At 40.0% G+C, this 14,714-nt stretch overlaps 1 protein-coding gene across 3 annotated transcripts in view; it reads right to left on the bottom strand.

Annotated features, from left to right (window-relative positions):
* adgrl1a (adhesion G protein-coupled receptor L1a) overlaps positions 1–14,714 on the bottom strand; it is a 179,254-nt gene that overhangs the window by 16,361 nt on the left and 148,179 nt on the right. For all 3 annotated transcript variants that reach the window (XM_057347039.1, XM_057347041.1, XM_057347040.1), the window contains 11 exons: positions 14,351–14,556; positions 13,678–13,851; positions 13,207–13,416; positions 11,422–11,642; positions 8,167–8,233; positions 7,432–7,523; positions 7,122–7,290; positions 5,038–5,193; positions 4,768–4,864; positions 1,961–2,083; positions 262–279 (listed from right to left, as the gene is read on the bottom strand). In XM_057347039.1, coding sequence (XP_057203022.1) covers positions 262–279; positions 1,961–2,083; positions 4,768–4,864; positions 5,038–5,193; positions 7,122–7,290; positions 7,432–7,523; positions 8,167–8,233; positions 11,422–11,642; positions 13,207–13,416; positions 13,678–13,851; positions 14,351–14,556 — 1,533 coding nt within the window. The remainder of the gene's footprint in view (positions 1–261; positions 280–1,960; positions 2,084–4,767; positions 4,865–5,037; positions 5,194–7,121; positions 7,291–7,431; positions 7,524–8,166; positions 8,234–11,421; positions 11,643–13,206; positions 13,417–13,677; positions 13,852–14,350; positions 14,557–14,714) is intronic.

Genomic DNA, 14,714 nt, shown 5'->3' with positions numbered 1-14,714 from the left:
TGGAAAAGGGAGAAATGAACACTTCATTACCTATTTTAATCAAGATGGGGATTCACAAAGAGAATCTGAGATTGAATCAATAATTGGGAAAGCAACTTCCAGCGCAAGATTAATAGGCTGTATGGACAGAGGCGAGTTATTACCAGGGCCGTAAATTGTGTACATAGACACACAAGGCTTCGGTGCACACGTGAAGAGGTTATCATTCTGCAAAATTAGCCAATAAAACACAGAAAAAGGTGAGAAAAAAGGTTGTCTTACTCGGGTCGCGAAAGGTCCCTGTGGGTCCACGGTGGAACAAAAACCAAACAGAAGGGAAAGAAAAGCTGTGATTTCATTTCTTCACATAAAATCATCAATGATTCATTTCTACATTGAGCTTTACATTTATAGTCGTCATTTTCATGTCATGCCCAGAAGTTCATGGATGCATAAAATGTCACACTGTTGCAATAGTGTTACTGCCAAAAATAAAACCACATACACATAAAGTTCAGGTAACCTGTAGTATTTGCAACACTATATCATCATGACTACTGCCTGCTTGACCTTCTTTCTTCTGCAGAACACAAAAGAAGCTATTTTGAAGAATGTCGGTAAACGAACAACATTGGCCATCATTATCTTTGATTGTACATTTCTCAAAATATCTTCTTTTGTGTTCCACAGAAAAAAAGAGTCATACGCAGGGAGGGAGAAGAAATGATTTTTTGGATGAACTATCCCTTTAAGAGCTTTACATTACAGTTTTCTATTGAGGACTAGAGAGCTAGAAATACAGTATGCCTTATTAGTTAGTCTCGACGTGATCTGGTCATTTACACGCCACGCCACGCCACGCCACGCCACGCCAAAACTGTTTATTTCACACGGCCTTTCACACACGAAAGATGTTGTGAAATTCTTTCAATTCCCCCTTCAAGAACTGATCGCAGGAGATGCGTGCGGCGGCGCAGACAAAGCCGTGCGGGGTTGAAATATTAATGCCCGGTATGATTTTAATCAACGCTCCTCTGTGCAGAAAGAGAGAGTAATTAGACATTCTAATGAGGCCCTCCTTTCACTTCCTCTCCATAAGCATTCTAAAAATGTCTTCTTAGCCGTGCCGAGCCGTGCCGAGCGGCGCACCGTCAGCCTGACACATTACACAGAGAGAGTGAACGTTTAAAATATTCAACAGAGACGCTGTCTTAAATTTCACCCCACCGACACGGCAACCGCAGCTATCTTTCTCTGCCTCTCAAGCTGCACACGTAGAAGCGGCGAGAGAGAAGCCCGGCCGTGTGTGTATGTGCGGCGTGGGCCGAGCAGTGCCGGCTCTCTGTGTCAAATCTCTAGGGGACGCTCTTTTTTCTTGCTCTGCTGTCAGTCACTCGACTTCAGCATTAGCTTTAATCGATGCTCTGGTCTGTCTCTCCAGCAGGCGGGATTAAAATGCCGGCCAGATGGTCGGCCCGTGTCCACCCCACCGAATCACACTGACAGACCGACAGGGTGTAAACACACGCGCGGACGCAGGGACCCGCACGCACACACACTGGCAGCATATGCACAGGAGTTTATGGCTGCCGTCAATGTCTGAAAGAGACCGCTGAGCATATAAAAAATAATAAGCACATCCCAGCGTAACTTTTTATTGCTTGGAGGTTTCTCAGGAGACTTATTAGCGGTCCTTTGAAAAAAATAGGACACCATTTGAGACCATTTATGACATACGGTAAGTGTACAGAGTATTTAGATTATTGTAGATTCATTTAATGAGAATTTTTTATTCATATCTGAATATCCGACTAGTTGTAGACTTTAGTAAGCGGTACTGTATCTTTTAATATCTATATAAGGTGTCTTTTATCTCTAATTTTAATCTTTAATTGTTTCTCATAGTCAGCAATGCAACTTAATGGATAGCAAATTTCTTTTTGGTTTAGATGTTAAAGAGATCTCATCCGCACAGACTCACCGGTGGAGTTGAAGACTCCAGGTGAGGGTGGAGTAAACGTCTCGGCCAGCAGGGTGTTGTAGGGGGAGGTGCCTGCACGGGTCTGCAACACGGGATTGGCTAGAAGATGGTTTCCCATTGTAGCTAAAAAAAAAGATATAATAAACAGTTATTGTGACTCGTTTCTTATTTAAGCAGAAAGGTACAATAGAGGATGTAGTTGTGTTCACGAAAACATTATTTATTAAAATAATATTGTACTGACATTGTCTTAATAACAATGTACTGACCATCAGTACCAGCATCCAACACCAGAACTGTATCCGCTTTATTAGGAATAACTATAACGATAGCGCAATAGCAACATAGCACAGATACGTCTGTAAGACGTCTGCTAAAGATCTGGAAAACATCTGAGGTGTAAAAACAGCTGCTAAACATCTTAGAAAGAGCAGTTTTCCATCCACTCTAGAGCATAAACATCTTACAGACGTCGTTTAGATGTCTATATGACACCTGACAGCAGACGTCTCCGAGACGTATTGGAGATGAGCAACCTATGTCTTGCAGATGGAAATGCAGACATAAAATTGACGTTTGTGTGCTATCAGAGCACTTGTTTGTTTGTTTTTGACAATTTAGCAAAACATAAAAAATCCCCCCAAATGTTGGCGGGCGATATCGTAATGTCTGATTTAATAAAGTGTTTATTTGAAGTGAAGCCGAAATGTATTTGAAGAGTAGTCAAGGAGCGTAATTTTATGCCTCACTGTCAGATGGAGTCATTGGGAGGGAAGCGGTAATGTTTGCTATTATGTAGTTCCACAGAGCAGCCATTGAAACGTGGCTTCATTTTCCAGTGAAATGTGAACTTCTACTAGACAAATGTGACTCAGAGAAATGGAACATTCAGTATGGCCCATAATGCACGCGTGGAGCTGCCGCCCGGGGCTTTCACACAGAAATGGCATGAAATTAAAAAGAGGCCAGTATGACATCGAGTGGACTGAGGCAAAGTTCAACCTTGCGGCCTTGCGCTATCATCCATCAGAGAGGACCGCCTCCAGGATTCATTTTAGATGCGCAATCTCGCGCTCTTGCACACGTTTCTGGGCTTTTAAAGTAATGTTTAATGTTCATGACCAAACAACAATAATTTAGACTCGTTGCCCAGTTTAGAAGTAAAAATACGACTGCGGTACGGCACATAGAGAACAAGTACAGTATATAGGGCAGGCAAAAAAAACACTAATCTAAAATTAAAGCCGAGAGTTCTTAATATGAGACTAGTGTGATAGAAACTCTTATCTGTGTAAAGTTACATGCAATATAAGCCGATTAACCCCGTCATCTTCAAACGATATGAACAAGGATACCGAAAAGAAACAGAGCGTGATCTGTAAAGCAAACGACTCCCTGAGAAATTACAGTATCGGTATCGCATAAATTCATCCACGAAGAAAAGTACTGGCATCTCACGGCGGTCGATTCGTCAACTTTACGGCTCAAACAAACGGCTTTTACTGAATAATTCATGCCCCTGCTTTAACAAAAGTCCAAGCTTCACATTTACGCTTTTTCGTTACTAAGGGGTGAAATTGTTTTCTGAGGTAATAAATTCAACAAATGCCGCCAATAGCCGTTAACGTGCATTGAGCCCCGTACATTTCTTTAATTCCTGGAAATATCTGACAGGCACGTCTTGTGTAAAACGCAAACGCAGTTTGAATTGTGAGGGAGAATCTAGGCCAGCGGGAGCGAGGTGGAGGTACGACAACGGCTCTTGGAAGGAGAAAAAAAGACTTCACACGTTGCTGAAGTGGGAAATGAGAGAGATAGGAGATGAATCTGATAAAGACAGCGGCGCGTGTAGACACGCCCTTTCATTACCCTCCGTCTCGACTGCCGACTGCCATTCACTTCAACATGCACAAAACTTTTCTCCAACGGCACAAAAACACCCCCGTTTCCTCTCTCTCTCTCCCATCCATTCTTCTTTTTTCAATCTACGTTTTTTTCTTCCGCAGCTATATGGTTCAGATGTGGCTTTCTGTCTCTCCCGGCTTGATTAAAGTCCCCGGAACGCAACAATCGGCACACCGCAGCGAGGACGGTCCTGTTATTCTGCTCAATTAGAGTAATTACCCCCCGTTCATTCGCCAGCTAATCACTTCATTAAAAACAAAATGGATAGAATTAGCATAAAAAGTGGTGGTTGATTTAGCTGCTGCTTCTCTAGCGTCGCCCCCCCGCCACTCCTCCTACAAACACTGATCCCTGTGATGATAGGAAAGCCGGTGACACCGCGCTCCATGAGCCGCTGATGGAAATGGCCTGCCTCTCGCTTTTAACCGTCTCGCTTCTCCCTTTACGGCACGCCGCCGGAGTATCGAAATTTACGGGGTTCATATCACGAGCAATCAAATTATTCTTAAACTCTGGAGGATAAAAGCGTTTCGTGTACTTTGAAAACATATTGAAACCAACTCAAAACTTTTCCTCTAGTCCGTTTATTGAAACTAGGCAGCAAAAACGACTCTCTGCGTTTCTGACATTACACATGTGAAAAATAACATGCCCTGTGGATGAAGTTCTTGTGATATTTAGAATCAGTTCTTTAGAGAAAGAGATTTTAGTGATGTTCTATTTATATGTAATAAAAAGGTCTTTTTAATGAAAATAAAAAATAATTGAATAATAATAATAGTAACAAATAATAAGTTATTTAATTGACTAATAAAAATGATGTTATACGACCCCTTTATGAACACACGAAGGTACAGGTCTTTGCCTCTGGTGCATGCCGGGAGGTTGATGAAGGGTCTTACCACGGTTTAGGGTGGGAGTGCTGTTTAGGTCTCCGGCCATGAAGGACGACTCCGTCTGCTTCCGCACCGTGTCGTTCCACATGCGCCGAATTCGACTCTGAGACAAACACGAGCGCACACAAACATTCATTACGATGTGTTGCAACCATTGCACAATGCAGCGAGTGAGGTGAAAGATTGTTATGTTGAATATAAGTGCGCTTGTCTGTAAATAGCAGTGTATGAATAGTCTACAAATAAATTGTGATGCTGTCAGTGTGCATGTGTCACCTGTCTATGTGCCGCTGCATGGCGCGCCTGGCTGCCAGTATAGTAGCGGTTGTTGGTACGCAAGGCAGAGTTCTTCAGAGATCCATGAGAGCTGGTGGTGGAGGTCCGACTGCAACAGTACGAATGACGCAGGCACTTGCTGTACTCCTTATGCACCTGAAAAACACACATACAGTATATAGCATAAGTACTATTTACACAGCTTTCTAAATTTGGTCATACATGCTAAAACTGTGGTGTATCGCTTCTTCAGCTCCAGATGGAACCCAAAGTGGTGTGGTACTACTGTTCTTGACTACATTATTCAGCAGTTTGACAGCGGCTCAACTGTTTTTAACTCGTACTCGTGTGACCAAATGCTACATCACTGTTTTAAGTTACTGCTTTGCAAGTTTTAAACCGACAGAATAAACATGATTGTAAATCGTGATAAAAATTTTAAGCTATCATTCTATAGTTAGGGGTACGTGTCATGTCCATGGACCCTATTATCAATTTGACTAATCTTATTAACTTTACACTTCAAGCAATGATCACTCAGGGGACATTTCTAATTCATTTAATACAAATACCCATCTTTTATCTTGCAAAAATGACATATTCTATACCGGAATTTGCTGTTCTTGTGCCCTCCAATTTGGTCAATGTGAGGTTTTGCTCTTCAGATCAGCTCTAGAATACATGTTTCTCTATATATTTCTTACAAATATTTGTCCAAAATAATCATTTAATTATGAGAAAGGTGTTTAAAATTGTTTTTGCCCATGCATCTACATTAAATCATCCCTTTACTTGTGTCCGAGAAGTTAGCAATCAACCCTGTTACTCCCCATATAACCCCCTATAAATCAGCAATGGTTTGTTACAAAGTCACATGTCAAACATCACGTGATGTCATTTCCTTTTTTGGAGGAAAATTTGAAGACCTTGTGGTAAGTCATAACTTCCCCTCTTCAATATTTTATCCATATTATTGTCTGCACATAGAGTAGATGAATTGACCGTCAACTGTGCTATCAACATGTTATATTTATAAATATGTAGAGAAAGAATATAAAAACATAAGTTAATCAAGGTCATGTACTAACTAGTCCAAGGTCAGCAGTTTGCACAAGGCCCTAAAAACTTTTTATATAGTACGTTTACACTGAATTGTCAACATTGTCAACCGTTGATGGTAACACAGTTGACAATGTTGGCAATTCAGTGTAAACGTATTATATAAAAAGTCATTAGAGCTTAAGCGTGCCAAATAATTAATTTTGCACATTAAGGGGATATATTATTCAACCACCTAGTTTATTCATCAAAAAAGAACACTGATTTCCTGACTTTTTGGCTGACCTGAAATGTACCCCTAAATATAGAATGACTCAAGTATGATTATCATTTTACTCATTATCATGCAACTCTTACTGGTTTATGGTTGTTATGTGAATATTTGCAAAAAACTGAAAATATATTGTTTCTATGCTTATAATGAACAACTTCAAATCAGTAGATTTATATTTTTGTAGTTGATTAAATCTTTAAGTAGACTGTTTTTATATCTCTGCATTTAGATTTTTATCTCAGTTTACATTTTATTTAGTTTAAAAATTGACTACAGACATATTCATACAGCCGTAGAAAACAACGAAGAGACCATTTCAAACTTTCCTTTAATCAGCATTTCTAGATGTACAGTATTATGTCCCTTTTAGTCCAGTGTCTGTTGAATTTCAAAGAAATCAAACCTCAGGAGTGACATAAAGTCATCCAACAGACAGCATGACAAGACACCTGAAAACTGAGATAAAAATCCATCCAGGTTATTAAACATTTTTTTTAACTTTTCCTAAATACACGTACAAATGTTGTTGTTGTGCTGCTTAAAAGTGAATATGAACTTGTTTTCTTTGCAGTATTTGAGCTCTGAAAAAATACAGAGCATCTTTTCTGTTATTTTGACCTGTTTGCCCTGTTTTCATTTTCTGCAAATAAATACAAATAGAAACGATTTTTTAATCAGAAAAACTGAAAATAATTTTGAAAAGGTCTTTGAATTTTTTCTGCGGCTGTATTCCTATGCCATTGAAACGGACCTTTTTCTGCAGAGCGCAGTGGAAGATGAAGATGAACATGCCCTGGAAGGCGTTGAAGGTGGTGAAGAGGTATGCCATGATGACGGTGTTCTCATTGATGAACAGCAGACCAAAGGCCCACGTCAGACCCAAAAGGAAAAGCAGAGCGATAGCTCCTAAAGCCCAGGACCTGAAGGAGAACATGCACATATACACATACATGTATATCTACAGTCAGGACAGCGACAGTCATGTAAGACAAAAATACACAATACAACTCCTTTGGTACTGTGAAGGAATATTGTGTTTCCTTGCACTGGTAGAATCTTACTTGATGTTGTCCAGACGGCTGGAGTCGGGTTTGAGGGCGGATGAGTTACGGATCATCTTGTGAAGTGTTATCATGAGAAACACCAGGTTTAACTAAAAGTCAAGAGGTAAAACTTTAATATGCTTTTAGTCCATGTGTATAGGCTTGTGTACTCCTAAAAGTTGACAAAACAAACTTGAGTTCCAGTCTTTCTCTCTTTCACTTTTATCTAATCACACGCTCTCCAGAATGAAAATGTCATCAGTGTTTTAAATAGCAAAAGGATTATTCATGACACATGCATGACAAGCATGAATTCTTTCAATCGCATTTAAATTATACATTCGACGTGAAAGCGGTCATACGGAAACTTTTGCATTGAATTCAGTGAATTTACATCAATTCATTCTCGTCGTCGTATTTCATGAGAGGCACATAAAAACCCGACTGGAAATCACAAGATAAACCAAATGTATTTAATCTAAAACTAATAAGAACAAAAGCCGAGCGAGCGCATTAGTAAAACATATCGCAATTACGAAAATGTCAGCAAGTTCCCGAATCTAAACCGAATCTAAGCGCCCCGCTCATATATAAGCATATTAGAGCCAAAAACATACTCGTCAGCAGCAACAGATCCATAGGTGAACAAAAGTGCTTTGTTTGATAAGACTAGCGCAGCATTTTTTTTGAGGGGAAAAAACAAAATCTGTGAGCAAAGCAGAGAGAGGACATAATGTTTGGACAGAACAATACCATGATAATGAAGGACACAGGGCCGATAAAGCTCCAGATGAAATAGTTATCCACCCTCAGCCAACACCTGCACACACAAACACACATCAAAAACAGGTTTTCAAGAACTTTTTAATTGCATAAAGAACAATAATGTCATCACAGTCAACATCTGCTTTGAATCTCATACAAAGCGGCACGTTATTGACTGTCAAACGCTTTGAAATATTGGCAAGCTATCTGAAAATATTATTGTCATCGCCAGAGCGAAACATGTTTTGTCATATGCCTGTTCAAAAATAAGCTAATAACCAGTAGGCTCATAAAAGTCTAGTTGAAGGTTAGGCTCGGTTTTTAATCATTAGCACACTGTGTCAGCGTCTCATTTTCTGCACTGTAGTCAACATTCAAAAGAGTGCAGCTGTGCTGTTTTTACACACAGCGACACGCGCACAAACTCGCACATACAGTAATAATCAGCTCAGTTAAACGTGCTGTAAGCAGTTTTGGACGTTTTGCTAACTTGCTAGCTTAAACAGTGGATTTTAACTGGTTTGCTTTGACACCCAGGTGGCACATTGTGTTAAAGGGAAAGTTCACCCAAAAATGAAAATTGTCATGATTTATTCACCCTCATGTCAGGGTGACTTTCTTTCTTCTGCACAACACAAAAGAAGATATTTTGAGGAACATTCCCTGTTAAAAAACCAGCATATGCTGGGTCAGGTATGTTTTGATGCTGGTTTGACCAGCTAAGGACCAGCACAAACCAGCATATGCTGGTTTTTTCAACAGGGTTGGTAACCAAACAGCATTGACTTCCAATTTATGGACACAAAACCACAGAGACATTTCTTAAAATATCTTCTTTTGTGTTTCATACTGGTTTTAAATGACAACGGGGTGAATAAATGATGACAGAATTTATGTAACTCTCTTTTCCCGACAGCGAAAAGTAGCTTTAAAGCTGTCAGCCAGCGCAAGCATTTTTGATCATTTTCACAAAACTGTCATGGCCCCCAGAATACTGACTGAATATATCAACATACAATACATGAAATGAGAGAACAGAGCCTCCGCTTTTAAACCAAAAATATATATTATTCTGTCGTTCTCTTGCTGAATGTGGGTAAGTTTCTTCAACAGAAGCGCATAGCGTATTTAGATTTAGCATTGTTTTGTCCATGTAACGGAGCATGTGAGTGGAGCGGGGAGCGAAATATAGTCGGAGCGCAGAGCGGGTTTTTATCCAAAGGCCGGAGCAATCGCTCCGGTTCGCAGCCGCTTCTGGGACGCTTTTGAAACGTGCCGCGGCGCGTCTGGTGTAAACACAAGCATAGACTAGAATGACCACGATCAGTTCCGGTAGCCGCGTTGGAGCAGTAACCGGAGCGGGATGAAACTGTAGGTGAGCGGGGAGCGGAATTGAGCGGAGCGGTCTGGTGCGACTTTAAGCGGGGGGAGCGAACACCCACGTGAGTGGGGAGCGGAAATTCTCACCGCTCAGCTCCGCTCACATGCTCTGCCATGTAACACTATCTGAACAGACCAGTGACCAATACTGGGTATGTTGAAACCCACTCAGCCAATGAATAATAGCCAGAGAACTTATTCGAATCGTCAAAAAAGTGTAAATCACTCCCCTGACTCTTGTTTTTCTGCTTACAGAGCCCAGGGCAGTCACATAGCAACACAGTCTTAAGGTAATTTGTTAAATAAGATGCGTTATTTAATATGCCTTTATTGCCATATGCCATTACCCTTCAAAATGCGCAAATTGAAATGGCGCATTGAACATACACCCAATGAAAACACATAATTTCTCAAAAACTCACGCTCGCATGAGGTGTTGTTTCAGGCAATACGATAAAGGCATATTTCGCAAAACTGCAATGGAAACACTTTTTGTCGAATTTACAAGTCACGTGGCGTACAAAAAAGTCACATGACCATTCGCAGTATGTTTTGGCAGAACGTTTGGAAAGATAGAATGTAAGGAATTCACTTTAAGTAATATCTTATATGATGGCCCAAATGCAGGAAAACGAGTGAGTGCAGTATGGAGATTTATTAGGAACAGTGAGGTAATATGAAAATACTGTATATAAGGAAATATAGACATTTCGCTTCACTCTTTCATTACAGTAGGTGGCACTATGCACTAAAGTTGGTTTGCAACCTGCCATAAAACGTACAAAGAAGAAGTAAGGCCAGAACGACTTATCGCAAGAAGAAACAAAATACTCTTCAATCGCATAACATCGTTTAATGGAAACAGTCATTCCGCAATATTTTTTGAATCAACATTTAGAAAATATTGTGTAAATCTGTAATGGAAACCTGGCTATAGTCACGAACTGTTCATGGTCATGGACACGAATTTACCACTTTTTTGGTGTCAGTCAGCATGAAGCATTTTAATATGCGATATCTTTCATGTATAAATGTCTAAATAATATAGCAACGCAATCTGATAGGACTTCATACCTATTTCACAAGGTGGCTCATTCGTGTGAATTCCTATTTCCTACAATCTCATTTCTATGTTTTGTTATGATTTGACTTTGCCATGTGACGTTAGGTTTAGGGGCGGGGTTAGGGTAGCCATTATCGTTGCTTTGCCACATCGCGAAACTCACATTTTGAGCTAAATTAGCCTTTGCGGCTGTGGTTTTAGGGTTTGGGATGAGGTAAGGTGTCGGTTAGCCACCTCCTAAAATATTTCTTCTTTTGATATCAGGAAAAAAAGTTGTGCCGAGTCACACGAAAAAAACGGGAAAATTCGTGTCCATGAACAAGAATGAATAGATTTGAAATGTCGTGCCTATGCCATGAACTGCCTTGAGACTATAGGTTGCACATAGACTAGTGTGATTTCTCAGGACATTTATTTTAGTAATCTCTCATGTGATAGACATTTTACCTTGCTGTCTCCAAAAATAAATCTCTCTGTATTAGCGTAACGTATAATTCACAAGATGTTAAAGCTCATTTAGACCAGCATTACACGGCAGCGTGCCCCTTCCCTCACAATCCCCAACTATTCAATTCACCATGACAACAACTTTAGACTCCAAACCCTGCGATACCAGCAAATCCAAAAGTGCCTTCCCTAGGGACGGTCAATGCTGGACTATTTCGAATGTAAATTCCCCAAGAGACGTTTTGATAGAGTCCATTTAAATGACTTCAACTGATTTAAAAGAGGGTCGTGCCCTCTGCTCGAAAACCAGCGGCCCTTGTACGACAAAGTGCAAATAGACTGTTCACACGTACGCTTTCTTAGTCCCGTAGCTGCGGTAGTCGATGGCTGCAGAGATGCCCACGACCAGGGCGGGAAAGCAGTAGCCACACAGGTAGTAGTATTTCTTCCGGGAGTACTCGCTCTCGAAGACTTCCACCAGCATCAGATAAAGCTGAATACCCTCCAAACACATCCAGGAGAACGCAGCCAGGAAGAAGAAATGCAGCAGACCTGCAAAAATGGGGCACGCGATCTGCCGTCGGATAAAAGGATTGGAAGAGACAGTTAGAAAAGAGATCCGTGGAGAAGAAATGACATTTGAGAAAGAGGCAGACATTATACGCTGCAGTTGGGGACATGACATTGGACATAACTCCTTACAATGCAGCACAGGCGTATCAAGCATTACATCTGGCAGGGCCATTTTTAAAATTATACATTTGGTTCTGACACGTTTTATCATTAGATTTAAAAGACCTTTGCCTGCAGTACGAAGCAATGTATGAAAGTACTAAAGCTGAGTGAAAAAAAAGACTCTAGGCAGAACCGGCTGCCTTTGATAAAGCTATACAGTAATAAGGAGTTTTATATAACAACAATCATTTATGGTTGTATTCATATTTTTAATGAGCTTTTATTGTTAGATTTTTGCTTTTATGTTAATTTTACCAGTTTGTTAATGCTTTTTTCATTTAATTATTTATTTTTTATGTTGCTATATAAGATTGATTTATTTCTATTTTAGTTTAGTTTAGTTTATTATAATAATTGAATTGCTTTAAACTTATTTAATTTTATTTCTGTGGCAACATTTCCATTTTTCATTTAGTTTAAGTTTTCCCAATCATTTTTAGGCCAATATTTGATTTGGTTTCAATAAACAGAAAGGCTTTCAAAGTTTTAATTTTAGTCAATAAAATAACTTTAATAATTCTAAGAATGAAAAAAATATTTTAGTCAGTAAAATAACCTCGGGCCTAATTACTAAATATTTATCATTTTTACAGTATGTATGCTTGGAGGAAAACTGTTCTTTAGAAACAAAAAATAAAATAAATAAATAAAAACAGAAACAAACGAAACAGTTGTTAAAATGTATGGATAGTATGGAGGTGTAAAATGAATGTAGGTGGAAGAGGTAAAATAATCTGGATTTTGGTCAATTTGGTCGTCTTCGTAAAAAAAAGATAATGTATATAGTTGCACTTTTTATGAGAGACATGAAATTTCGTTGTATGTTACATGCAATGACAATTAAGGTATTTCGTATTTTATAAGAAATGTTTGGGTTTACAGTGAAAACGTCAACAATATTGACTTTTGGTCACAAACTTGCAAATCTGAGCTCAGTTTGTGACATTTTTGAGATCTCTTCTGAAACTCTAATGGAGACATTTGACATTTATGCATCTGGCAGACGCTTTTATCCAAAGCGACTTACATTGCATTATACTATACATTTGTTTCTGAGTATGTGCAATCCCTGGGATTGAAACCATGACCTTGGCGTTGCTAGTGCCATGCTCTTACCACTGAGCCACAGGAAAGCATATGTGAGTTCTGTGGTTGTTTCCATTTGATCTCCATGTATTCTCATTGATGATGAGGAGAAATAATCCAGCTAATCAAAAAGATCTGTAATCTGAAATGTTTCTTTCTTTTGGGTCTGGAAAGTTTTGCTTATAGACGTTCAACTAGACATTTAAAACAATGACACGCTAAGAAAGAACAGGAAAGAAATGGGAATAGAAATGCATCATTACAGCAGACGAGGTCAACGGAAAGTCTAACATCACTTTTTTTTCCTGTGACCTTACGTGGTACTGCGTCTTGTCAATGCCGATGAGGAAGAGGAGCTCAGCGATGAAGAGGTTGATGCACAGGTTCTTGTGGATGGTGTTGCGGTCGGTCTGCAGGCCTCGCAGGAAGCAGAAGGTGGAGATGCAGATAGCAAGACACACCAGAGAAATGACAATTCCCACCCATGTGATCACAAAGAGAATCAACTCATGCATCCTGCCAGGATACTGGGAGAGAGAGAGAGAGAGATGGATAAGGAAATGGTACAAACTGATAGGCTGCCTGAGGGAAAGTGACTTCTACAGAGGACATATGAAAACTCCATTAAATGTCAAGTTGAAATTGCAGTGCATTTGTTTGTATATTTTGCTCTTCTGTGCGTATATTCTGTGCGTGTCGAGCGGGCGGAGGTGTTTATGTGTACGAGGCTATTTTCAGATTTGTTTTTGAGCTGCTGATAAATGTAAAGTGTGAGCGTGCAAGCTTACATCAGGTTCGTGGTGTACCATCAGCACCGCAAAGTTGGTCAGATGACTACAAGAGCACGTTGTGTGCGTGCTGTTAGTTTCCATCAGCCGACAGCCCTGCGACGACCACTGGCCCGTCATCGAACGCTCCGAGTAGTTCCAGAATGAACAGTTTGGGGTGAAATGATTCTCAAGCTGCAGACCCACAAATACAAATATATTCAATCCAGTGAAACTTATTTGATATTAGATGGGGGTGCTTTTAAAATCAGAGGTCATTTGTCGGAAATTCAATAAAATTGGAAGACCATATTTGTTTTTGTATCTTGCTATTAGCTATTATATGACATGTGAACAGGACACTTTTCAAATATATCTGTAAATCCTTTCCAGTAATTTCAGTTATCTTACCCTAAGAATTAACGTTCTGTAAAGTTAACACACGGGCAAAGTAGTACAATTGTAAAACGTTACGTTTCATTGATCTCATTCACAACAAGCACAAGCTGCACAAACTTCTGAATTATTTCTCGAAATCGTTCACGACAAGCATTCTTAAGTACATCACCACCGAAAACCAAAAAGCAACAATTTACACAATACTGTTTTTCGCGAACAGTTTACACAGACAATCGTTCCGCTTGAGGCCTCTTATTGTCGAACGCTAATGTGATCTAGTGCAGTTTTTATGTACCTGTAAATGTCTAAGTGTGAACACCACAGGCTCGGTCAGAAACACTCGACTGGACTCTTTATTTATGGATGCGGCGATGACGTGCGAATTCACCGCCAGGCCCCGCCCGCCAGGCCCCGCCTCCATCTCCATCTTCACGGTGGCGTTTTCGGTGGAGAGGAAGGAACCCAGATTCTTATAGAGCACAAAGACTACTTTCACCTGACCTGTTCGGAGAAAAAAGTGCGAGTTATTGAGTGGCAGAAGGATATGAATAACAACTAAGAGCAGAAGGGATCTGTAGAGCGAGCTGAGTGAAGGTTAAAATGATTTGGTCAGGGAGTGGAGTGAGCGATGGAGGGTTGAAGGGATTTTAATATGGAGG

Source organism: Triplophysa rosa, linkage group LG11 (assembly GCF_024868665.1).
Source record: "Triplophysa rosa linkage group LG11, Trosa_1v2, whole genome shotgun sequence".
In the NCBI taxonomy this organism is placed as follows: Eukaryota; Metazoa; Chordata; class Actinopteri; order Cypriniformes; family Nemacheilidae; genus Triplophysa; species Triplophysa rosa.
This window is presented reverse-complemented; position numbering and strand designations above follow the sequence as displayed.